This window comes from Salvelinus fontinalis, chromosome 18 (genome assembly GCF_029448725.1).
Source record: "Salvelinus fontinalis isolate EN_2023a chromosome 18, ASM2944872v1, whole genome shotgun sequence".
Classification (NCBI taxonomy): Eukaryota; Metazoa; Chordata; class Actinopteri; order Salmoniformes; family Salmonidae; genus Salvelinus; species Salvelinus fontinalis.
The window spans coordinates 43,278,844-43,306,434 of record NC_074682.1 but is presented as its reverse complement, the minus strand read 5'-3'; the positions used below and the strand labels follow the sequence as shown (position 1 = coordinate 43,306,434).

General features: G+C 42.4%; 1 protein-coding gene across 2 annotated transcripts in view; it reads left to right on the top strand.

Annotated features, from left to right (window-relative positions):
• LOC129815595 (transcription factor SOX-13-like) overlaps positions 1 to 27,591 on the top strand; it is a 71,057-nt gene that overhangs the window by 12,885 nt on the left and 30,581 nt on the right. For both annotated transcript variants that reach the window (XM_055869553.1, XM_055869554.1), the window contains 2 exons: positions 25,210 to 25,426; positions 27,440 to 27,554. In XM_055869553.1, coding sequence (XP_055725528.1) covers positions 25,211 to 25,426; positions 27,440 to 27,554 — 331 coding nt within the window. In that variant the 5' untranslated portion in view covers position 25,210. The remainder of the gene's footprint in view (positions 1 to 25,209; positions 25,427 to 27,439; positions 27,555 to 27,591) is intronic.

Here is a 27,591-nt window from a genome sequence, read left to right as displayed (position 1 = left end):
GGGGCTATATACAGGGGGTACCGGTACAGAGTCAATGTGGGGGTGCACCAGTGTTGAGGTAATTGAGGTAATTTGTACATGTAGGTAGAGTTATTAAAGTGACTATGCATAGATAATAACAGAGAGTAGCAGCAGCATAAAAGGGGGGGGGGGGGCAATGCAAATAGTCTGGGTAGCCATTTGATTAGCTGTTCAGGAGTCTTATGGCTTGGGGGTAGAAGCTGTTTAGAAGCCTCTTGGACCTAGACTTGACGCTCCGGTACCACTTGCTGTGCCGTAACAGAGAGGACAGTCTATGACTAGGGTGGCTGGAGTCTTTGCCAATTTTTAGGGCCTTCGTCTGACACCGCCTGGTATAGAGGTCCTGGATGGCAGGAAGCTTGGTAGTCATTTAGGCAGGTTACCTTAGTGTCCTTGGGCACAGGGACTTTGGTGGTCTACTTGAAACATGTTGGTATTACAGACTCAGACAGGGAGAGGTTGAAAATGTTAGTGAAGACCATTTGGTCAGCGCATGCTCGGAGTACACGTCCTGGTAATCCGTCTGACCCAGCGGTCTTGTGAATGTTGACCTGTTTAAAGGTCTTACTCACATCAGCTGCGTAGAGCGTGATCACACAGTCGTCTGGAACAGCTGATGCTCTCATGCATGTTTCAGTATTACTTGCCTCGAAGCGAGCATAGAAGTCATTTAGCTCGTCTGGTAGGCTCGTGTCACTGGGCAGCTCTCGGCTGTGCTTCTCTTTGAAGTCTAATAATTTGCAAGCCCTGCCACATCTGACAAGCGTCTTAGCCGGTGTGGTACGATTCGATCTTAGTCCTGTATTGACGCTTTGCCTGTTTGATCGTTCGTCGGCGGGCATAGCGGGATTTCTTATAAGTTTCCGGATTAGAGTTCCGCTCTTTAAAAGCGGCAGCTCTACCTTTTAGCTCAGTGCGAATGTTGCCTGTAATCCATGGCTTCCGGTTGGGGTATGTACGTACAGTCACTGTGGGGATGATGTCCTCTGCACTTATTGATGAAGCCAATTACTGATGTGGTGTACTCCTCAATGCCATCAGAGGAATCCTGGAACATATTCCAGTCTGTGCTAGCAAAACAGTCCTTTAGTTTAGCATCTGCTTCATCTGACCACTTTTTTATAGGCCGAGTCACTGGTGCTTCCTGCTTTAATTTTTGCCTGTAAGCAGGAATCCGGAGGATAGTCAGATTTGCCAAATAGAGGGCGAGGGAGGGCTTTGTACGTGTCTCTGTGTGTGGAGTAAAGGTGGTCTAGAATTGGTTTTCCTCTGGTTGCACATTTAACATGCTGATAGAAATGAGGTAAGACGGATATAAGTTTCTCTGCATTAAAGTCCCCTGGCCACTAGGAGCACCGCCTCTGGATGAGCGTTTTCCTGTTTGCTTATGGCTTAACTTCTTATGGCTGCAATCCCGGTAACGGATATGACAACAGCCAGTGAATGTGCAGGGCGCCAAATTCAAAACAACAGAAATCTCATAATTAAAATTCCTCAGACATACATGTGTTTTATACCATTTTAAAGGTAATCTTGTTGTTAATCCCACCAAAGTGTCCGATTTCAAATATGCTTTTCAGTGAAAGCACTACAAACGATTGTTAGGTCACACCAAACCACAATAAGCACAGCCATTTTTCCAGCGAAAGATAGCAGTCACAAAAGGAAGAAATATAACTAAAATGAATCACTAACCTTTGATGATCTTCATCAGATGACACTCATAGGACTTCATGTTACACAATACATGCATGTTTTGTTTGATAAAGTTCATATTTATATCAAATAATCTGAGTTTACATTGGCGCGTTACATTCACTAGTTCCAAAAACATCAAGTGATTTTGCATAGCCACATCGTTTCAACAGAAATACAATACAAGTTATACACATGGAATTATAGATATACCTCTCCTTAATGCAACCGCTGTGTCAGATTTCAAAAAAACGTTACGGAAAAAGCAAACAATGCAATAATCTGAGACGGAGCTCAGAACAAGAGTCAAATTAGCCGCCATGTTGGAGTCAACAGAAACCAGAAATGACATGATAAATATTCCCTTTGATGATATTCATCACAATGCACTCCCAGGAATCCCAGGTCCACAATAAATGCTTGATTTGTTCGATAATGTCCATTATTTATGTCCAATTAGCTACTTTGGTAAACAATTCCAAAGTCACAAAGCGCGTTCACTAAAACGTGACGAAATGTCCAAAGGTTCCGTAACAGTCAGTAGAAACATGTCAAACGATGTATTAAATCAATCTTTAGAATGTTGTTAACATACATCTTGAATAATGTTCCAACCGGAGAGTTACATTGACTTCAGTTGAGCGATGGAACGGAGCTGCCTCCCACGTGAACGCGCGTGGTCAAAGCGTGGTCACCTCATGGCAGTGATTACTCATTCCTGTCTCCTTCGGCCTCCCCGTAGAAAGTGAAAACTCATCCATATCTCGCTGTAATTTCAATGGGAGCTTGGTTGAAAAACTACCAGCCCCAGAAAAATTCCAAACCGGAAGTGGAACTTCTCAGGTTTTTGCCTGCCATATGAGTTCTGTTATACTCACAGACATAATTCAAACAGTTTTAGAAACTTCAGAGTGTTTTCTATCCATTACTAATAATAATATGCATATATTAGCAACTATGACTGAGGAGCAGGCCGTTTACTCTGGGCACCTTTCATCCAAGCTACTCAATACTGCCCCTGCAGCCATTAGAAGTTAATACAGCTCATTGAGTGCGGTTTTAGTGCCAGCCTCGGTCTGTGGTGGTATGTAGACAGCTACAAAAAATACAGATGAAAACTCTCTAGGTAGATAAGCTGTAGACCACACTATCATGAGATACTCTACCTCAGGTGAGCAAAACCTTGAGACTTCCTTAGATATCATGCACCAGCTATTGTTCACAAATATGCATAGGCCCCCACCCCGTGTCTTACAAGAGGCTGCTGTTTCTTTCTGCCGAAAGAGTGTATAACCCGCCAGTTGTATGTTGTTAATGTCGTCGTTCAGCCATGACACGGTGAAACATAAGATATTACAGTTTTTAATGTCCTGTTGGTAGGGTACACGTGCTTTCAGTTTGTCCCATTTATTTTCCACTGATTGAACGTTAGCTAGCAGGATGGAAGGCAAGGGCAGATTAGCCACTCGTCGCTTGATCCTCACAAGGCACCCCGATCACGGGGATCTGGGCCTGGTCAGGTGTTTGTAGTAGTATATCCCTCCCATCCGACTCATTGAAGAAGAACTCTTCATCCAATCTGAGGTGAGTAATCCCAGTTCTGATGTTCAGAAGCTATTTTCGGTCATAAGAAACGGTAGCAGCAACATTATGTACAAAACAAGTTACGAACAACGCAAAAAAACTAACAAAATAGCATGGTTGGTAAAGAGCCGATAAAACGGCAGTCCTACCCTCTGGACCCAATTCCAATTTATGGAAATGACAGCTCGTTCTCTTTCTCTATTTCACAATACTAAACGTGATATGGGTGGATTTGAGACTCTTGAAGATATGATAAACTCTGAAGAGGCTGAGGCACACACATTCAATGTCTTTTCTGTTAGGTTAGATGTGTGTTAGTGTGTAAAGCAGTGCTAATCTTTCAGCTCGCTGTGTTTTAGGGACCACCCGCTGTAGACATCTGATTGCCTACATTTTCAAGCGATACCACATGTAGCATCGGTGCCTTCTTTAGATTCACTTGATGTTGTCCTTACTGCGCAAAGAAATCTCCATGACAACGCCTCCGAGCCATGGTCCGTCAGTCTATAAGGCCCTCAGCAAACGGGGACCTATACACGCACACACACACCCACACCCTTTCTCAGCCACATATGCTCTGTGAACACGTGGGTGACCTAAAGTAGTGGTCCTGAATGGGCCTTAGATACAAAGTGTGCCGAGGCTAAAGGAGACAGCTCATTGTGTGGGCCTGCCCCTTTTGTCTGTGTTAGCCTGAAGGGGTCGAGGGGGTGGGTTTTCTGCAAAAAGGGGCCCTTCATACACATCCTTTCTTCCCCTTCTCTTATACTTTCTCTTGATTGGGAGTATGTTTTGTCTTTCTTTTCCTCCTCTCTGATAAATGCCACAGTATCCTTTTCTATCCACCACAATACATTGCCTGTTCCTGAGTCTGAGAGAGATGGAGAGAGAGGATGAAAAGAGGCTGCTTTTTAACCTGCATTTCTGAAAGCAGAAGAAAGGAGCCGCTGTGCCAGAGCCAGAGTCCCTTTCTCTTATTTTCTTTTCTTTTTTCTCCTTTCTCTCTTTTTGTGAAAGTGTGATTGTGTCATCAGCCTATTTATACGAAGAGAGGACACAGAGAGAGGACACAGAGAAAGAAGAGAGAGGACACAGAGAAAGAAGAGAGAGGACACAGAGAAAGAAGAGAGAGGACACAGAGAAAGAAGACAGAGGACACAGAGAAAGAAGAGAGAGGACACAGAGGAAGAAGAGAGAGGACACAGAGGAAGAAGAGAGAGGACACAGAGAAAGAAGAGAGAGGACACAGAGAAAGAAGAGAGAGGACACAGAGAAAGAAGAGAGAGGACACAGAGAAAGAAGAGAGAGGACACAGAGAAAGAAGAGAGAGGACACAGAGAAAGAAGAGAGAGGACAAACATAGAAAGAAGAGAGAGGACAAACATAGAAACAAGAGAGAGGACAAACATAGAAACAAGAGAGAGGACAAACATAGAAACAAGAGAGAGGACAAACATAGAAACAAGAGAGAGGACAAACATAGAAACAAGAGAGAGGACAAACATAGAAACAAGAGAGAGGACAAACATAGAAACAAGAGAGAGGACAAACATAGAAACAAGAGAGAGGACAAACATAGAAACAAGAGAGAGGACAAACATAGAAACAAGAGAGAGGACAAACATAGAAAGAAGAGAGAGGAAACAGAGAAAGAAGAGAGAGAGGAAACAGAGGAAGAAGAGTGAGAGGAAACAAAGAAAGAAGAGTGAGAGGAAACAGAGAAAGAAGAGTGAGAGGAAACAGAGAAAGAAGAGAGAGAGGAAACAGAGAAAGAAGAGAGAGGACACAGAGAAAGAAGAGAGAGAGGAATCATAGAAAGAAGAGAGAGAGGAATCATAGAAAGAAGAGAGAGAGGAATCATAGAAAGAAGAGAGAGGAATCAGAGAAAGAAGAGTGAGAGGAAACAGAGAAAGAAGAGTGAGAGGAAACAGAGAAAGAAGAGAGAGAGGAAACAGAGAAAGAAGAGAGAGAGGAAACAGAGAAAGAAGAGAGAGAGGAAACAGAGAAAGAAGAGAGAGAGGAAACAGAGAAAGAAGAGAGAGAGGAAACAGAGAAAGAAGAGAGAGAGGAAACAGAGAAAGAAGAGTGAGAGGACACAGAGAAAGAAGAGTGAGAGGAAACAGAGAAAGAAGAGTGAGAGGAAACAGAGAAAGAAGAGTGAGAGGAAACAGAGAAAGAAGAGAGAGAGGAAACAGAGAAAGAAGAGAGAGAGGAAACAGAGAAAGAAGAGAGAGAGGAAACAGAGAAAGAAGAGAGAGAGGAAACAGAGAAAGAAGAGATAAAGGAAACAGAGAAAGAAGAGAGAGGAAACAGAGAAAGAAGAGATAAAGGAAACAGAGAAAGAAGAGAGAGAGGAAACAGAGAAAGAAGAGAGAGAGGAAACAGAGAAAGAAGAGAGAGAGGAAACAGAGAAAGAAGAGAGAGAGGAAACAGAGAAAGAAGAGATAAAGGAAACAGAGAAAGAAGAGAGAGAGGAAACAGAGAAAGAAGAGATAAAGGAAACAGAGAAAGAAGAGAGAGAGGAAACAGAGAAAGAAGAGAGAGAGGAAACAGAGAAAGAAGAGAGAGGAAACAGAGAAAGAAGAGAGAGGACACAGAGAAAGAAGAGAGAGGACACAGAGAAAGAAGAGTGAGAGGACACAGAGAAAGAAGAGTGAGAGGAAACAGAGAAAGAAGAGTGAGAGGAAACAGAGAAAGAAGAGAGAGAGGAAACAGAGAAAGAAGAGTGAGAGGAAACAGAGAAAGAAGAGTGAGAGGAAACAGAGAAAGAAGAGTGAGAGGAAACAGAGAAAGAAGAGAGAGAGGAAACAGAGAAAGAAGAGAGAGGACACAGAGAAAGAAGAGTGAGAGGAAACAGAGAAAGAAGAGAGAGAGGAAACAGAGAAAGAAGAGAGAGGACACAGAGAAAGAAGAGTGAGAGGAAACAGAGAAAGAAGAGAGAGAGGAAACAGAGAAAGAAGAGTGAGAGGAAACAGAGAAAGAAGAGAGAGAGGAAACAGAGAAAGAAGAGAGAGAGGAAACAGAGAAAGAAGAGAGAGACCGCAAAAGGAGAGCATAGCGCGCTCAAACTGTAGGTTTATATAATTAAAACTGCGAATTGTAACTTTTTGGGCGACCCAACCAAATTCACATAAATGTGAGTTTTAGATCATTCATTCTCATTGAAAGCAAGTCTAAGAAGCGGTAGATCTGTTCCATGTGTGTTATTTCTATGCTTCTCGTTCTTAAAGTGCATTCGGAAAGTATTCATACCCCTTGACTTTTTCCCACATTTTGTTACGTTACAGCCTTATACTAAAATGGATTAAGTAGTTTTCCCCCCTCATCAATCTACACACAATACCACATAATGACAAAGCAAAAACAGGTTTATAGAAATTTTTGCACATTTGTTAAAATAAAAAAAACTCTAATATTACTTAACATTTACATAAGTATTCAGACCCTTTACTCAATACTTTGTTGAAGCACCTGTGGCAGCAATTACAACCTCGACTCTTCTTGGGTATGATGCTACAAGCTTGGCACACCTATATTTGGGGAGTTTCTCCCATTCTTCTCTGCAGATCCTCTCAAGCTCTGTCAGGTTGGATGGAGAGCGTTGCTGCACAGCTATTTTCAGGTCTCTCCAGAGATGTTCAATCGGGTTAAAGTCCGGGCTCTGGTTGGGCCATTCGAGACTTGTCCCGAAGCTACTCCTGCATTGTCTTGGCTGTGTGCCTAGGGTCGTTGTCCTGTTGGAAGGTGAAACAATGCCCCAGTCAGAGGTCCTGAGTGCTCTGGAGCAGGTTTTCATCAAGGAACACTCTGTACTTTGCTCTGTTCCTATTTCCCTCAATCCTGTCTAGTCTCCCAGTCCCTGCTGCTGAAAAACATCCCCACAGCATGATGCTGGCACCACCATGCTTCAACGTAGGGATAGTGGCAGGTTTCTTCCAGACCTGACACTTGGTATTCAGGACAAAGAGTTCAATCTTGGTTTCATCAGGACAGAGAATCTTGTTTCTCGTGGTCTGAGAGTCCTTTAGGTGCCTTTTGGCAAACTCCAAGAGGGCTGTCGTGCCTTTTACTGAGGAATGGCTTCCGTCTGGCCACTCTAAAATAAAGGCCTGATTGGTGGAGTGCTGCAGAGATGGTTGTCCTTCTAGAAGGTTCTCCTATCTCCACAGAGGAACTCTGGAGCTCTGTCAGAGTGACCATCGGGTTCTTGGTCACCTCCCTGACTAAGGCCCTTCTCCCTTGATTACTCAGTTTGGCCAGGCGGCCAGCTCTAGGAAGAGTCTTGGTGGTTCCAAACTTCTTCCATTTAAGAATGATGGAGGCCACTGTGTTCTTGGGGACCTTCAATGCTGCAGAAATGTGTTGGTACCCTTCCACAGATCTGTGCCCCGACACAATCCTGTCTCGGAGCTCTACGGACAATTCCTTTGACCTCATGGCTTGGTTTTTACTCTGACATGCACTGTCAACTGTGGGACCTTATATAGACAGGTGTGTGCCTTTCCAAATCATGTCCAATCAATTGAATTTACCACAGGTGGACTCCAATCAAGTTGAAGCAACATCTCAAGGATCTACCATTCCAGTGTTTTAATTGCTATATTGTAATTACTTCGCCACCATGGCCTATTTATTGCCTTAACTCCCTTATCTTACCTCATTTGCACTCACTGTATATAGACTTTTTGTTTTCTTTTGTTCTACTGTATTATTGACTGTTTTGTTTATTCCATGTGTAACTCTGTGTTGTATGTGTCAAATTGCTATGCTTTATCTTGGCCAGGTCGCAGTTGCAAATGAGAACTTGTTCTCAACTAGCCTACCTGGTTAAATAAAGGTGAAATAGCCTCCCGGGTGGCGCAGTGGTCTAGAGCACTGCATCGCAGTGCTAGCTGCGCCACCAGAGTCTCTGGGTTCGCGCCCAGGCTCTGTCGCAGCCGGCCGCGACCGGGAGGTCCGTGGGGCGACGCACAATTGGCTTAGCGTCGTCCGGGTTAGGGAGGGTTTGGCCGGTAGGGATATCCTTGTCTCATCGCGCTCCAGCGACTCCTGTGGCGGGCCGGGCGCAGTGCGCGCTAACCGAGGGGGGCGGGTGCACGGTGTTTCCTCCGACACATTGGTGCGGCTGGCTTCCGGGTTGGAGGCGCGCTGTGTTAAAGAAGCAGTGCGGCTTGGTTGGGTTGTGCTTCGGAGGACGCATGGCTTTCGACCTTCGTCTCTCCCGAGCCCGTACGGGAGTTGTAGCGATGAGACAAGATAGTAATTACTAGCGATTGGATACCACGAAAATTGGGGAGAAAAGGAGATAAAATTTATTTAAAAAATAAAAAAAATAAAAATAAAGGTGAAATAATAATAAATAAATAAAAAAGGATGATCAATGGAAACAGGATGCACCTGAGCTCAATTTCGAGTTTAATAGGGTCTGAATACTTATGTAAATAAGAAAACATTTCTACAAACCTGTTTTTACTGTCATTATTGGGTGTTGTGTGTAGATTGATGAGAGAAAATTATATTTAATCCATTTTAGAATAAGGCTGTAACGTAACAAAATGTAGAAAAAGGGAAGTGGTCTGAATGCAATGTAAGTTTAGTTTTTGCTTCTTTTACTTTCAGTTTTGTACACCAGCTTTAAACAGCTGAAAATATAATATTTTTGATTATAGAAAATGTATTTCACAGCAGTTAGTACAATTATTCTCTACGCTATACTTGCTTGTTTTGAGTCACAAACTGAAATTAGGCAAACTATTCAAGTTTTAACAACCAGGAAATGGCAGAGTTATTTCTGCATAGTGCATCTTTAACAAAGTGAACATGTGGCATCAGTGTGCCTTGGGGCCGTCCCTGAGCTCCACATGGATTATTATTTATTTTTTCCGGTGTATCCTTGAGTTCCCAACACTGCTCTTTTTGTGATGATATCTGACCATCAACCACAGAGAACAATACTAATTCAACATCAGCTACCTCTCCTCTGGCGGTATCACACTTTACAACTCCTCACAGCAGGCCTGTGTGTGTGAGATTAACTGAATGAATCTGTTGTCTGTGTGAGTGTATTCTGTGGCCAGTGGGTAGCCCCCTGGGTTCAGCCAGGAGGAAGAGAGGAAGGGTAGGAAAGCTTTTGTATGTGTGGCCCTGAGAGCTCGGTTCCTAATGAGACACATTCAGCAACACAACACAAGAAAACTGCTTCAGACCCTACCCATGCTGAGGCAGAAAGCAAGCGTGTGTATGTGTGGGTACGTACGTGCGTGAGCGAGGGAGAGAGAAATGTTGTCCCACAGAACACTATAAGAGAAATAACCAACCATGCCATCCACAACACTGTATCAGATTGAGTTTCTGTCATCTTGCCAACGCCTCCCTCCATAAAATCTAATATCAAGTAAAGACAGACACACAGCAGCCGTCGCATGTTGGGGTCATCATGACAGACATATGTATGTGTTGAGTTGTTCTCTCACAACAAGGCTTAGTGTACTAAATATCTGACACATGGTCTGGGCCTGAGGCTGTCTATGAGCCAAGGGGGACTGAGAGAGGGACATGGTCCTGGGAACCCACTGTGGATCCAGGTCTTCATCTCAACTCAGTTAATTAGCCCATGTTAAACTATTTGAAATATTTTTGCTAACTATTTTAAAGGGATGGCATTTGTCCTATATCTTTCAGAGAAAATCTCGAAATTAGCGATTCAAAGTGTCTTTCAGTTAACCTGTCTAGGACTGGCGGCACCCCCCCCCCCCCACATTCCACTGAAAAGGCAGAGCCGCGAAATTCAAAAAGATATTTTAAAAAAAAATATATATTTTTTTAAATATTTAACTTTCACACATTAAAGTCCAATACAGCTAATGAAAGACACAGATCGTGTGAATCCAGCCAACATGTCCGATTTTTAAAATGTTTTACAGGGAAGACACAATATGTAAAGATATAAATCTATTAGCAAAACTCATTAGCATAAGACACCATCTTTTATTTGTCCACCAACACCAGTAGCTATCACCAATTCGGCTAAACTAAGATATTGATAGCCACTAACCAAGAAAAAAACTCATCAGATGACAGTCTGATAACATATTTATGGTATAGGATAGGTTTTGTTAGAAAAATGTGCATATTTCAGGTAGATGTCATAGTTTACAATTGCACCCACCGTCACAAATGGACTAGAATAAATATATAGAGCAACGTGTTTACCTAATTACTAATCATCAAACATTTCGTAAAAATACACAGCATACACTAATCGAAATACACAGATCCTGTGAATACAGACAATATTTCAGATTTTCTAAGTGTCTTACAGCGAAAACACAATAAATCGTTATATTAGCATACCACATATGCAAACGTTACCAGAGCATTGATTCTAGCCAAAGAGAGCGATAACGTAAACATCGCCAAAATATATTAATTTTTTCACTAACCTTCTCAGAATTCTTCAGATGACACTCCTGTAACATCACATTACAACATACATATACAGTTTGTTCGAAAATGTGCATATTTAGCCACCAAAATCATGGTTAGACAATGACAAAAGTTGCCCAGCTGGTCAGACAATGTCGTGCGCCATATTAGACAGTGATCTAGTCGTATACATAAATACTCATAAACGTGACTAAAAAATATAGGGTGGACAGCGATTGATAGACAATTTAATTCTTAATACAATCGCTGATTTACATTTTTTAAATTATCCTTACTTTTCAATACAGTTTGCGCCAAGCGAAGCTACGTCTAGCAAGATGGCGTCATAAGCGATTAACATTTCTCGACAGAAACACGATTTATCATAATAAATTGTTCCTACTTTGAGCTGTTCTTCCATCAGAATCTTGGGCAAAGAATCCTTTCTTGGGTCTAATCGTCTTTTGGTCGAAAGCTGTCCTCTTGCCATGTAGAAATGCCCATTGCGTTCGGCATGAACTGGAACCGTGCCCAGAGATTCACAGTGTCTCAGAAATAAATGTCCCAAAATCGCACTAAACGGATATAAATTGCTATAAAACGATTTAAATTAACTACCTTATGATGTTTTTAACTCCTATAACGAGTAGAAACATGACCGGAGAAATATAACTGGCTTCACTAGTGCTTGGAAAAAGTGCAGGTCGGTGTCCACCGCGCGCCTGACGCATCTGGAAAAGAGTTCCTACCTACACGTGTTTTTGTTTTATAGGGGCTGTGATTGCGCAATCGATACTATTCAAATCGTCATCACGTAAAGGCATCCAGGGGAAGACGTAAGCAGTGTCTGTATGCTCATAGCAATAACAGTGGCCTTTAAACTGACTCCAGATCAGGGGCCAAAATGTGTGAAATCTGACTCCATGTCAGGGAAATTGCTGTAGAATGAGTTTTGTTCCACTCAGAGACAAGATTTCAACGGCTATAGAAACTAGAGACTGTTTTCTATCCAATAATAATAATAATATGCATATTGTACGATCAAGAATTTAGTAGGAAGCCGTTTAAAAAATTACACGATTTACATAAATAGTGACAACAGCACCCCCTAGCCTCAACAGGTTAATTGGTGGCCTTTTAACGAGCCAGATACTAATTGATGGTCATCTTCAGTGAGATCCAGCATCCACAGTGGGGTTGAATCCACAGTGGGGTGGAATCCACAGTGGGGTGGAATCCACAGCTCTAGTAAGTGTGTGTGTCAGTCCACTGCATTATGTGGGCTGGAGAGAAGCAGATAAAATATTTTGTGTCACCAATGAAAGGAGAGTGAACGTCCGTCCGCTCGCTGTTTGCTGCTCCCGAGGAGAGGGTGATCTTTATTTGAATCAGTTTCTACAACCATATCGTCTTACTAAACTCTGTGACCACACACATTTTGCTCAGGTCAATTAAAAAATCCAGCTTGGGGGAAGAAAACGGTGAATAGATAAAACATATTTACTCTTCATTAGCATATTGTTTCTAGCCCAGCTCCTGTGTTATATTTGAATGTGTGATATTCCTCTCTTTCCTTCATTTATTGTGTCCCCGTTTCAGGCAGGCGGCCAAGAAACCCCCATAAAGCATAAAGGTGGCATTGTTAGTTATGTGCTCCTGGACATCACAGCGCTGTATCACACCTGTGGGTCCAGCTATTTGATCCTTATCACACATTCATGTTATAGATCACAGGGGCAAAACCTATATGATGCAAAGTATTGGATTGTTTGACTCAGAGGCACTGTCACCATGACTGGAGGTAAACGTGAACACCGATAGGGGGAGAGGAAGTAAGATATGGTTAGAGGGACATAGAGAGGGAGGGAGCTAGAGAGACCGAGTTAGTGTTTGAAGGAAACGGAGAGAGTTCAGTCTACAGAGTGGCTCTGTGCTAACAGAGAGCCTGCCCGCCTGCCGAGAGCATGACCTGTTTCTGCTGTGGAGGGGTCCTCTTAAGTCTGTAGACCTCCACACCTAAGAGATACCTCCCCTTAACCTTACTGTCACGCCCTGACCTTAGAGAGCCTTTTTATGTCTCTATTTGGTTTGGTCAGGGTGTGATTTGGGGTGGGCATTCTATGTTTTTGTTTTCTATGATTTTGTATTTCTATGTTTTGGCCGGGTATGGTTCTGTCAGGGACAGCTGTCTATCGTTGTGTCTGATTGGAACCATACTTAGGTATCCCTTTTCCCTCCTTTCGTTGTGGGAAGTTAACTTTGTTTGTGGCACATAGCCCTTAAGCTTCACGGTTGTTTTGTATTGTTTATTGTTTTTGTCGGCGTCATCCTAATAAAAAAGGAATATGTACGCTCACCACACTGCGCTTTGGTCTACTTCCTTTGATGGCCGTGACACTTACTTTTCTCTCTGATTGGGTCCTAAATGTAAGTGACCGACTGCTTGTTTCTCCAGAGTTGTCATTAACGACTTGCTTGTGACAATATCATGATGTATTGTACTGCATTGTTAAGCTGGTGTGGAAATGTAGACATTTCATGGTAAATTTGTTAATGAACAATTACCTTTTTGTTTTGTTTGAGATTGATGAACCAGCAACACAAAATACAATTTAGCGTGAAGTTATTGACATTATTACATATTAAATGGAAATGTTTCTTCCAGCAGGAGATGTGTGTCAAGTCAGTTCTGTGTTTGAGTGTCTCTCTCTACCCAGAGGAGTCCCTGCAGAGCTTTTGTCTATAGAGCTGTCAGTCTCAGAGTTCACCATGGCAGTGTTTATTAAAATAATTCAGCCACTTGATCAGCCATCGTGTGCTGTTATGATACTGGCTCAGTGCTCTCTCTCTAGAACCCCCCCGTCCCCCAGTCCCCTTCAGACCATGTTTGGAAAACAACAAAGACGACACTGAGCAAACTAAAGAGGGAGGGAGAACAACCGAATGCCTTTGCATTGCAGATGGCCCGGGGTGAGATGTTGGGTTTACAAGTTACAACATGTTTGGTAACTGAATCTTTTGTGTCGACTTTTTAGTGCCTCATGGGAAGAGTTCGATTTCAGAGGTGTCACAGCTCAGATTCAGCGCTGATCTTATCTCTGAGGTTTAGACATGCTCCCTCCCTTTCCTCCATCCGCTTTCATCCTTCCTCCTTTCCTAGAAGTAATCACTGATCTGAACATGACTGGATTGGTGAACGCAATGTAGTGGAAGTTGAATTCACCTGTTTCAGAGTTTCCATTCCATTTGAACTTGACTACAACAGTCTTGGAAAAGTATTTTATTGCTGCACTTTAGAAAAATGCTAACTTTGTTTAACTGCAATACTGTCCTAAATTAATGTAAATGTTTTGAATTGTTCCTTTTAAATACATTCTCCAGTTTATTAGTGTATGATGTCATGATAGTCCCGAGCTACTACATTTACCAGGAGTTCAGCTGACCGCAGCCCATCATAACACAGCATAGTTTTAGTACTACCAAGACCTGACCGCAGCCCATCATAACACAGCATAGTTTTAGTACTACCATAGACCTGACCACAGCCCATCATAACACAGCATAGTTTTAGGACTACCATAGACCTGACCGCAGCCCATCATAACACAGCATAGTTTTAGGACTACCATAGACCTGACCGCAGCATAGTTTTAGTACTACCAAGACCTGACCGCAGCCCATCATAACACGGCATAGTTTTAGTACTACCATAGACCTGACCGCAGCCCATCATAACACAGCATAGTTTTAGGACTACCATAGACCTGACCGCAGCCCATCATAACACAGCATAGTTTTAGGACTACCATAGACCTGACCACAGATAGAACCTATGAGCCATGTTCATTTAATTTGAAGGCTGAGAAATTATGCCTAATTGATTGCACCTACATTTTAATTTATAGGATTCATATAATCTTCAATAAATATAGTACCCAACATCTGATTTGGAACATCATTATTCCTAACAACGAGTAAGACATGAGGAATCCAATAAAACGATCAGATGCCACCCATGGACCCCACTACAACTTACGCCAATCCAGTGGCGGTCGGTGCCATTTATGATGAGGGAGGAGGATTTTAGAAATGTTATTTCTATTACAGCATATTGGATGACTATCATTCATATTTTATTCAACCAGTTCAACGTAACATCGATAGGTTTAAGCTACTACATGATACTCAAATTTTCCCTATACCCATCATGAGGTTGCTACAACCTAGCCTATGAATAAATGTTTACAAAGTGGTTGCACACAGGTCGAGAATTTGAAGTGACAGACAGTGACACATGGACTAACAGTGAGCCGTTCAATACCGCCTTGCACAATCATTATTCCAACAGTTGCAAACAAGATTTTAAATTGGACAAATTCAGGTATGTTTATCCCCTTTTCGTTCTGTTTGCTTCCGTTTAAGAAATGTTTTTCAACAGAATCGTAATGAATACACCCCTGATCACACGTAAAGACAGTTCACTTACATAGCAGTCACGTTGTATTCCCTTCTCTCCTCCCCTCACCTTTTCCCTTCACTTGTGGACTTCAATGCACAACACATCAGCTGTATGTGACCAGGCGAAAAAACCTTTCCAAGCCAAACCATATCAAAACCGCTACACACAGCCTACATCGTTGTTACCATATTAGCTAAAGTAACGTCATAGTCAACATAGCTAACAGAACTAACGAGTTAGTTAACCCGCTTCAATCATCCAGTAACGTTTAGTTTATAGTCAGTAAGAAGTTTAGCAGTTACACTGTGAGGCCCTGGTGGCAATAAATTAGTAAAACGAAAACTAGCTTGCTGCCTTTGCTAGCTAAGTAAGTGAAACTGAAAGTTAAAAAATTACTCTCTCTTGCTTCTCCTTCATTTTTGAGTCAAACACTCACCACATTGTATCCACTGCAGTGCTAGCTAGATGTAGTTTATGCTTTCAGTACTAGATTCATTCTCTGATAATTTGATTGGGTGGACAACATATCAGTTCATGCTGCAAAAGCTCTGATTGGTTGGAGGACATCCTCCGGAAGTTGTCATAGTTACTGTGTAAGTCTATGGAAGGGGGTGAGAACCATGAGACTCCTAGGTTTTGTATTGAAGTCAATGTACCCAGAGGAGGACAGAAGCTAGCTGTCCTCCGGCTACACCATGGTGCTACCCTAGAGAGTGTTGTTGAGGTTACTGTAGACCTTCATTGCAAAACAGTGTGTTTTAATCAAATATTTTGGTGACATTAATATTTTTAGTATGATTTAAAAATGATTTATTTTAAATGTTTTAAAATTTTTATTTTTATGAAATTCACTGAGGAGGATGGTCCTCCCCTTCCTCCTCTGAGGAGCCTCCACTGCGCCACTCCCTCCCCAACAACCAGTATATCATATCAGTTCTCTATGTCTGAAAAGTAGTATGGAGCTGCTGCTTATAGTATTGCTTTTTCATCCTATGTAATGTAGTCCCTGTGAATCTGGTGATGTTTTTTCCCCCTGCAAGTCGTATCTTTCTAACTACATAAATTATTTCAGAACAATCTGAGATGGTGGGTTTCATGGCTTTCTGAAATGACATATAACAACTTATTCAAATCACACTACAATTCTACATGGGATATGTGTGGAGAACATTTAAAAGCTCTGGAGGCCTGAGACGAGACAAGCCCTAGCATTGTCTGAGCTCTGACGCTACAGCATTGTTTAACTCTAAGATTAGATATGGACCCCGGATCTCAACCCCAGATAACCTCCACACACACCTTAGTGCAAACCAGGCTGTCAGCAGGTCTGTAACTCAATCAGATTCATTCTACCTTTGTGTCCATGGACACAGAGAGAGGGGTGACCAGTTATATGGTCAGGTGCTGCAAAGAAGGACCTAGAAAAACTGCAGCTGGCCCAGAACAGAGCGACACGTCTTGTTCTTCATTGTGTTCAGATGGCTAATATCAATACTATGCATCAGTCAATGAATCAAATTAATTTATAAAGGCCCTTTTAGATCAACAGTTGTCACAAAGTGTTTATACAGAAACCGAGTGTAAAACCCCATAGAGCAAGCAATGCAGATGTAGAAGCATGGTGGCTAGCAAAACCTCCCTAGAAAGGATGGAATCTAAGAAGAAACCTAGAGAGGAACCAGGCCCTTAGGGGTGGCCAGTCCTCTTCTGGCTGTGCCGGGTGGTGATTATAAGAGTACATGGCCATAAGGCCAGATCAATCTTCAAGATGTTCATAGAATAATAATAATCACAATAGTTGTAGAGGGTGCAACAGGTCAGCACCTCAGGAGTAATTGTCAGTTGGCTTTTCATAACCGAGCATTCAGAGGTTGAGACAGTAGGTGCAGAGTAGCACACACAGTACACAGGTCGGGGTTCCATAGCTGCAGGCAGAACAGCAGAAACTGGATCAGTACCACGTCCGGTGAACAGATCGGGATTGCATGCCAGTCTCTCTTGGCTCAAAGTAGAGGAAAGGCTGACTGCATTACTTCTTGTTTTTAGAAGAATCATTAATTTGTTGAAAATTCCAAATTGTTTGCATAGTCAACTTACACAGAGCACTGACACACACTTACCCCACCAGACATGCCACCAGGGGTCTTTTCACAGTCCCCAAATCCAAAACAAATTCAAGAAAACATACAGTTTTATATAGATCAGGATTCTCCAACTGGCGGCCTGCAGGTGGTTTTATTTTGCGCCCCCAAGTGTTCTGTGCAAATTCATTGTTGGACATGACTGTAAAAACACCAGGACATCAGCTCCAAGTGATTTAAATCTGTTCCCAAGTATTCCCACACATAATAGAAAGACTGTATACAAATGTAATCAAGGTTTGAAATTACTGTTTTAGTGAAATATTATATCTGTTTGGGCTTCTACAATTTTCCACACACGAAAAGATTGGCCCGCAGCTGAATCTAGTTGATGATCCCTGATTTAGAGCCATGATTACAACAAGATGGTGCCGGAGAACAAGGCTGACGTTTTACATATTCCTAACTAATTGTGTAATTTTTATTTGTTTTTCGTGTTGTTTGTAACTTAATTTATACCTAATGTTGCTGCTACTGTCTCTTAAGATCGAAAATAACTTCTGGACATCAGAACTGAAATTACTCACTACGGACTGGCACAATCCTTTTTTTCCTATGACGAGTCTGACGAGCCCGACGTGAATGACATACTGCTTTCCAGGGAACAGGCCCAGATCCCCGTCATTTGCATGAAGAGAAGGCGGAGAAAAATGGCCCAGAGAACGAGCTGCCTTCTGAGAATTCGTATGCGATCGAATAAACCCCCAATTCCTTCCATTCTGCTTGCAAACGTGCAATCTTTGGAAATAAAATTGATGACCGACGCGGAAGATTAAACTACCAACGAGACATTAACAACTGTAATATTTTATGCTTCACGGAGTCATGGGTGAACGACGATATTATCAATATACAGCTGGCTGGTTATACGCTGTATCGGCAGGACAGAACAGCGGTGTCTGGTAAGACAAGGGTTGGCGAACTATGTATTTTTGTAAATAACAGTTGGTGCACGATATCTAAGGAAGTCTTGAGGTTTTGCTCGCTTGAGGTAGAGTATCTCATGATAAGCTGTAGACCACACTATTTACCAAAGAGTTTTCATCTGTACATACCACCACAGACTGATGCTGGCACTAAGACCGCACTGAATGCAATGTATTCCTCCATAAGCAAACAGGAAAACATTCATCCATAGGCGCTCCTAGTAGCCGGGGACTTTAATGCAGGGAAACTTAAATCAGTTTTACAAAATTTCTATCAGCATGTTAAATGTGCAACCAGAGGAAAAAACAACTCTAGACCACCTTTACTCCACACACAGAGACGCATACCAAAGCTCTCCCTCGCCCTCCATTTGGAAAATCTGACCATAATTCTATCCTCCTGATTCCTGCTTACAAGCAAAGATGAAAGCAAGAAGCACAAGTGACTCTATCAATAAAAAAGTGGTGAGATGAAGCAAATGCTGAACTACAGGACTGTTTTTCTAGCACAGACTGGAGTTTGTTCCGAGATTCCTCTGATGGCGTTGAGGAGTACACCACATCAGTCATTGGCTTCATCAATAAGTGCATCAATGACGTCGTCCCCACAGTGACCATACGTACATAGCCCAACCAGAAGCCATGGATTACAGGCAACATCCGCACTGCGCTAAAGGGTAGAGCTTCCACTTTCAAGAACAGCTCTCGGCTGTCCTTGAAAGTGTACATATTACCTCAACTAACCGGTGCCACCGCACATTGACTCTGTACATAGGTGGGTATCGGTACCGTCTCGCTATTGTTATTTTACTGCTGCTCTTTAATTACTTGTTACTTTTATTTCTTATTCTTACTTGTATTTTTTTTTTACCTGTTTGGGCTGCAGCCCGACACCGGTACACTTATGACAACATCCAGCTCAAGTGCAGGGCGCGAAATTCAAAAGATATTTTTTTTAAATATTTAACTTTCACACATTAACAAGTCCAAGACACCAGATGAAAGGTGCCCATCTTGTGAATCAAGCCAACATGTCCGATTTTTTAAATGTTTTACAGGGAAGACACAATATGTAAATCTATTAGCTAACCACGTTAGCAAAAGACACCAATATTCTTACTCCATCAGTTTTTGACTCCATCAGTAGCTATCACAAATTCGGCCAAATAAAGATAGAAATAGCCACTAACCAAGAAACAACCTCATCAGATGACAGTCTGATAACATATTTATTGTATAGCATATGTTTTTTGAAAAATTTGCATATTTCAGGTATAAATCATAGTTTACATTTCAGCTACAATCAGAAATTGCACCGAAAGCAGCCATACTATTTACAGACACCAACGTCAAATACCTAATTACTCATCATAAAACATTTCTGAAAAATACATAGTGTACAGCAATTGAGAGACAGGCATCTTGTGATTCTAGACAATATTTCCGATTTATTAAATGTTTTACAGCGCAAACAAAATGTAGTGTGATATTAGCGTAGCCACAATAGCCAGAAACACTTGGGCGCCCACGACCAGTTCACATGCACGACAGATATTAGAAATAGCATCATAAAATGTTTCTTACTTTTGGTGATCTTCCGTCAGAATGTTGGACAAGGTGTCCTTTGTCCAGAACAGTCGTTGTTTTGATCTGGAACGGCAAATATCCCTCTTCATTTAGCATGGGCACTTGCCAAGTGGCACGGATCACTCCAACGTCAACAAAGTTAGAGAACGGAACAGGGCAAAACTCCCGAAAAAATGTCAATAATCTGATTAAACTATATTGAAAAAACATACGTTACGATGATATGGTCACATGTATCAAATAAAATCTAAGACGGAGATGTTCGTCGTTCATAACGACAGCTAAACAGAAGGCATATCCATGTCCTCTTTCGCGCGCTCCAGAAACAGGATATGGACGGTCACGTCAAACAAAGACCTTTTATTCCACCTCAGACCAAGATAGACACGAAATTTCTTCTCTCACCGCATCTTGACAACCAGGGGAAGGCGTATGAAGTGTATGTAGACTCTTACGTATCACGCCCATGTATAGGCATGCAGTTGAACAGAGCATCGATTGCTGACATTCCACTTCCTGGTCAGGAAAAGTGCTGCAGAAGGAGTTCTGTTTCACTCAGAGAAATCATTCAAACGGCTTTAGAAACTAGAGAGTGTTTTCTATCCAATAGTAATAATACTATGCATATTGTACGAGCAAGAATTGAGTACGAGGCCGTTTGAAATGGGCACATTTTATCTGGCTACTCAATACGCCCCCTGCAGCCATAACAGGTTAAACTGCATTGTTGGTTAGGGGGTCGTAAGTAAGCATTTCACTGTAAGGTGAAATACCTGTTGTATTCGGTGCATGTGACTAATAAAATTTGATTTTGATTGCTTGTAACTCCCTTCCATCTCAGATTTCTCAAGTGAACAGCAAACCTGGTTTAAAAAAACAGATAAAGCAACGCCTTACGGCACAACGCCTCTTCCCTATTTACCTAGATATGTTGTGTGTATGTACTGATATGTAGGCTGTGTGATGTTTAAAATGTATTTTGTTCTGTCCTTGATGTTCTTGTCTATTAAAGTTCTGTATTATTTCATGTTTTATGTGGACTCCAGGAAGAGTAGCTGCTGCTATCGCAACAGTTAATGGGGATCATAATAAAATACCCCCCAAAAACTCTCTCACACTTCCTGCCGCCAACACCCCCTACAGGGAAAAAGCATCACTCCTTAAACATTACGAACAGTCAAATGAACAGAGTATTTGAGGTGAAGAAGGGCTTTGAGGTGTGCAGAGGGAGGGGACTTGAGTGGATTCTAAAGGTTGTTGTCACAGGCATTATTGCCCATCATCTATGTTCAGGAAGTTCAGACTTTACAAAGCTCATCCCCGCCCCTTCATATATACACCCTATGGCTTGTAATCTGTGGTGTTGAGAACTAGAGTTCCCCGTCCAACACATTAAAAGCTCTGTAAAGCCATTGGTGAATGTATTAGCTCGCTCTCTCTCTCTACTCACTCACTCTCTCACTCTCAGGTTTAGAGCCTTGGCTTCTGGCAGGCAGGTGGCTTTGTGTAGAGACATAATGTGAAAGGGGGAATGGGGGGGACCTCTAATCACTATGCACTCTGCATTTTCCCCTCTGTTCCCGGGTCGGTCGGCACATTCCGCTGGCATTGTTATCTGCACTGTTTCCTGCAGCCCGCGGCTTTTGTCCGTCTCTCGCCCATTGTCCCGGCTTCCTTTGTTCCCTCCGCCTAACAATGGCTTTTGTCTCTCTCTCTCTCACCCACACACATACACACACACATACATACATACATACATACATCACGTCATTAAAACTCGTTTTTCAACCACTCCACAAATTTCTTGTTAACAAACTGTAGTTTTGGCAATTTGGTTAGGACATCTACTTTGTGCATGACACAAGTAATTTTTCCAACAATTGTTTGCAGGCATATTATTTCACTTATAATTCACTGTATCACAATTCCAGTGGGTCAGAGGTTTATATACACTAAGTTGGAAAATTCCAGAAAATGATGTCATGGCATTAGAAGCTTCCGGATAGGCTAATTGACATCATTTGAGTCAATTGGAGGTGTACCTGTGGATGTATTTCAAGGCCTACCTTCAAACTCAGTGCCACTTTGCTTGACATCATGGGAAAATCAAAAAAATTCAGCCAAGACCTCAGAAAATAAATTGTAGACCTCCACAAGTCTGGTTCATCCTTGGGAGCAATTTCCAAACGCCTGAAGGTACCACGTTCATCTGTACAAACAATAGTACGCAAGTATAAACACCATGGGACCACGCAGCCGTCATACCGCTCAGGAATGAGATGCGTTCTGTCTCCTAAAGATGAACGTACTTTGGTGCGAAAAGTGCAAATCAATCCCAGAACAACAGCAAAGGACCTTGTAAGGAAACGGGTACAAAAGTATCTATATTCACAGTAAAACGAGTCCTATATTGACACAATCTGAAAGGCCGCTCCGCAAGGAAGAAGCCACTGCTCCAAAACCGCCATAAAAAAGCCAGACTACGGTTTGCAACTGCACATGGGGACAAAGATTGTACTTTTTGGAGAATTGTCCTCTGGTCTGATGAAACAAAAATAGAACTGTTTGGGCATAATGACCATAGTTATGTTTGGAGGAAAAGGGGGGGATGCTTGCAAGCCGAAGAACACCATCCCAACCGTGAAGCACGGGGGTGGCAGCATCATGTTGTGGGTGTGCTTTGCTGCAGGAGGGTCTGGTGCACTTCACAAAATAGATGGCATCATGAGGCAGGAAAATGATGTGGATATATTGAAGCAACATCTTAAAACATCAGTCAGGAAGTTAAAGCTTGGTCTCAAATGGGTCAACCAATTGGACAATGACCCCAAGCATACTTCAAAAGTTGTGGCAAAATGGATTAAGGACAACAATGTCAAGGTATTGGAGTGGCCATCATAAAGTCCTGACCTCAATCCTATAGAACATTTGTGGGCAGAACTGAAAAAGTGTGTGTGTGCAAGGAGGCCTACAAACCTGACTCAGTTACACCAGCTCTGTCAGTAGGAATGGACCAAAATTCACCCAACCTGTTGTGGAAGGCTACACAAAATGTTTGACCCAAGCTAAACAATTTAAAGGCAATGCTTCCAAATACTAATTGAGTGTATGTAAACTTCTGACCCACTGGGAATGTGATGAAAGAAATAAAAGCTGAAATAAATAATTCTCTCTGCTATTATTCTGACATTTCACATTCTTAAAATAGTAGTGTTCCTAACTGACCTAAGACAGGGAATTTATATTCGGATTAAAGGTCAGGAATTGTGAAACTGAGTTTAAATGTATTTGGCTAAGGTGTGTGTGTGAACTTCCAACAACGGGTTTTGAGGGTTTTACTTAATTTTTACTATTTTCTACATTGTAGAATAATAGTGATGACATCAACAATATGAAATAACACATATGAAAGCATGTAGTAACCAAAAGAGTGTTAAATAAATCTAAATCTATTTTAGATTCTTCAATGTAGCCGCACTTTGCCTTGATGACAGCTTTGCCAACTCTTGGCATTCTCTCAACCAGCTTCATGAGGTAGTCACTTGGAATGCATTTCCATTAACATGTGTGCCTTGTTAAAAGTTGGAATTTCTTTCCTTCATGCGTTTGAGCCAATCAGTTGTGTTGTGACAAGGTAGGGGTGGTATACAGAAGATAGCCCTATTTGGTAAAAGACCAAGTCCATGTTAAGCAAAGAGAAGCGACAGTCCATCATTACTTTAAGACATGAAGGTCAGTCAATGAGGAAAATTTCAAGAACTTTGAACGTTTCTTCAAGTGCAGTTGCAAAAACCATCAGCGCTATGATGAAACTGGCTCTCGTGAGGACCGCCACAGGAAAGGAAGCCTCAGAGTTACCTCTGCTGCAGAGGGTAAGTTAATTAGAGTTACCAGCCTCAGAAATTGCAGTCCAGATGAATGCTCCACAGAGTTCAAGTGACAGACGCATCGCAACATCAATTGTTCAGAGGAGACTGCGTGAATCAGGCCTTCATGGCCGAATTGCTGCAAAGACACCACTACACCAATAATAAAAAGAGACTTGCTTGGACCAAGAAACACAAGCAATGGACATTAGACCAGTGGAAATCTGTCCTTTGTTCTGGTGAGTCCATATTTGAGATTTCTGGATCCAACTGCTGTGTCTTTGTGTCTTTGTGAATATGTGGTTCCCATCATGAAGCATGGAGGAGCAGGTGTGATGGTGTGGGGGTGCGTTGCTGGTGACATTGTCTGATTTATTTAGAATTCAAGGCACACTTAACCAGCATGGTTACCACAGCATTCTGCAGCAATACGCCATCCAATCTGGTTTGCACTTAGTCCCACTATCATTTGAGAGAATGCCAAGTGTGTGCAAAGCTGTCATCAAGGCAAAGGGTGGCTACTTTCAAGAATCTCAAATATGAAATATATTTTGATTTGTTTTACACTTTTTTTGGTTACTACTTTCTTTCTTCATGTGTTTGAGCCAATCAGTGGTGTTGTGACAAGGTTGGGTTGGTATACAGAAGATGGCGCTATTTGGTAAAATACCAGGTCCATGTTATGGCAAGAACAGCTTAAATAAGCAAAGAGAGAATGCCAAGACTACAAAGCTGTCATCAAGGCAAATTGTGGCTACATTGAAGAATCTAAAATATATTTTGATTTATTTAACACTTTTTTTGGTTACTACATGATTCCATATGTGTTATTTTATAGTTTTGATTTATTCACTATTATTATACAATTTAGAAAATAGTAAAAATAAAGAAAACCCCTTGACTGACATTTTTGACTGGTACTGTATATATGTGCACTTTTCGCCCTGTGTGTTCTGTTTGTTAAGTTCTCCTGTCTGACGTGTTTTTCTCTCCTCCTGCATCCTCCTGCAGCGGAGGAGGGGAAACAACACAAGTCGGAGAGTTAGAGTTCATTAAGGTTCAACCTCTCTCTCTCTAGCTGCTCTCTCAATCTGACTACACTCATCTCTCTCTTTCTGTCTTTTGTTTATCTCTCTCTCTTTATGCTTGTGTGTGTGTGTGATGTGCAGTCTTTACCTTGTCATGATTAACTTTCCCTGACACCTACAATGTCTCCCAGACTAGAAGCTAGGATTTCAAGCTAAAGGTACAGTTGTGTTTGTTCACAGTATGTCCTCTGTTCCCTATGCAAAGCAGTGGCCATATACACACCCACACCTAAAGTTCACAGACCAAGAGATAGTCACACCTGGAAAGGCTTATGGTCTCATTACAGCTATTGCAGACAGATAAAGGTGATCATGCTCTGTGTGTGTGGTCAGCTCCAGATGTGCAGTAAAGTTAATGCAGTAATGGACTATCTATTCACCTGTACTATTATTCACTCTTTTCCCTTTTTCCCCCAGAATGGTTGAGCCCAGTCCCCCAGCGTTGCATCTCCATGCCAACGGTGATGTCAGCATGGTGGGCATTGGTGTGAAGCAGGAGGAGGAGTCTGGAGGAGAAGGGGGAGGAGCCAATGCTGAGCCACACTCCTCTCCTGCCTGTGATTGGTCAGGACATCAGCCAATGGCAAGACCGGAGTCTAGACAGCTGACTCCTCCCCTCTCCCGCTCACCCTCAGTAAGAGAGAAACCACCTCCCATTTCTATATTTTAATCTATTATTTTGTTTATCTAGGTGTGCTGTTCACCCTGTTAGTCCCCACCTATACAGTTGTGGCCAAAAGTTTTGAGAATGACACAAATATTACATTTCACAAAGTCTGCTGCCTCAGTTTGTATGATGGCAATTTGCATATACTCCAGAATGTTATGAATAGTGATCAGATGAATTGCAATTAATTGCAAAGGCCCTCTTTGCCATGCAAATGAACTGAATCCCCCAAAAACATTTCCACTGCATTTCAGCTCTGCCACAAAAGGACCAGCTGACATGATGTCAGTGATTCTCTTGTTAACACAGGTGTGAGTGTTGACGAGGACAAGGCTGGAGATCACTCTGTCATACTGATTGAGTTCGAATAACAGACTGGAAGCTTCAAAAGGAGGGTGGTGCTTGGAGTCATTGTTCTTCCTCTGTCAACCATGGTTACCTGCAAGGAAACATGCCGTCATCATTGCTTTGCACAAAAAGGGCTTCACAGGCAAGGATATTGCTGCCAGTAAGATTGCACCTAAATCAACCATTTATCGGATCATCAAGAACTTCAAGGAGAGCGATTCAATTGTTGTGAAGAAGGCTTCAGGGTGCCCAAGAAAGTCCAGCAAGCGCCAGGAACGTCTCCTAAAGTTGATTCAGCTGCGGGATTGGGGCACCACCAGTACAGAGCTTGCTCAAGAATGGCAGCAGGCAGGTGTGAGTGCATCTGCACGCACAGTGAGGCGAAGACTTTTGGAGGATGGCCTGGTGTCAAGAAGGGCAGCAAAGAAGCCACTTCTCTCCAGGAAAAACATCAGGGACAGACTGATATTCTGCAAAAGGTACAGGGTTTGGACTGCTGAGGACTGGGGTAAAGTCATTTTCTCTGATGAATCCCCTTTCCGATTGTTTGGGGGATCCGGAAAAAAGCTTGTGCCCGGAGAAGACAAGGTGAGCGCTACCATCAGTCCTGTGTCATGCCAACAGTAAAGCATCCTGAGACCATTCATGTGTGGGGTTGCTTCTCAGCCAAGGAAGTGTGAGACTCACAATTTTGCCTAAGAACACAGCCATGAATAAAGAATGGTACCAACACATCCTCCAAGAGCAACTTCTCCCAACCATCCAGGAACAGTTTGGTGACGAACAATACCTTTTACAGCATGATGGAGCACCTTGCCATATGGCAAAAGTGATAACTAAGTGGCTTGGTGAACAAAGCGTTGATATTTTGGGTCCATGGCCATGAAACTCCCCAGACCTTAATCCCATTGAGAACTTCTGGTCAATCCTCAAGAGGCGGGTGGACAAACAAAAATCCACAAATTCGGACAAACTCCAAGCATTGATTATGCAAGCAGGAATGGGCTGCCATAAGTCAGGATGTGGCCCAGAAGTTAATTGACAACATGCCAGGGCGGATTGCAGATGTCTTGAAAAAGAAGGGTCAACACTGCAAATATTGACTCTTTGCATCAACTTCATGTAATTGTCATTAAAAGCCTTTGACACTTATGAAATGCTTGTAATTATACTTCAGTATTCCATAGTAATATCTGACAAAAATATCTAAAGACACTGAAGCAGCAAACTTTGGAAATTAATATTTGTGTCATTCTCAAAACTTTTGGCCACGACTGTAGACACTTACACAGATCTGGTTGTAGTATGCTTATCAAAGGCTGGCTTGCTACAGTTTGTTAGCTTTCTAAACGCACAGACAGACAGTAGGATTGTCGAGCGTCTGCCGGATGAGAGTACTTAGCACCTCTGAACAGATTGCCTGCCGTAATTTGCAAAACAAGTGCAAACCAGTTCTGCATGTAGAAATGGGCAAAAATGATGTCCGTCAGTCGCTCACCGGCGGGTGGTCTCTATAACACACTGCTCCAACAGCAGGTGAACAAATGGCGATCGAACGGCCCCCTTCTGTACAGACTGACAATTGTTCTGGTAAGTTTTCTCCTTAACCCTGTTTTTCCCCGTCCTTGGTAGGAGGTCTCTCTGGGTAAGGAACAGCTTCTCAGACAGAGTCCTGTGGGGATGAAGGGGGGCAACAGGGGGTCTGACCACCGACCAGAGGGACACAAGCACCCCACTGTCAGCGAAGGTATGGTACACCTCGTCTGCTCCCCAGTGTAATATGT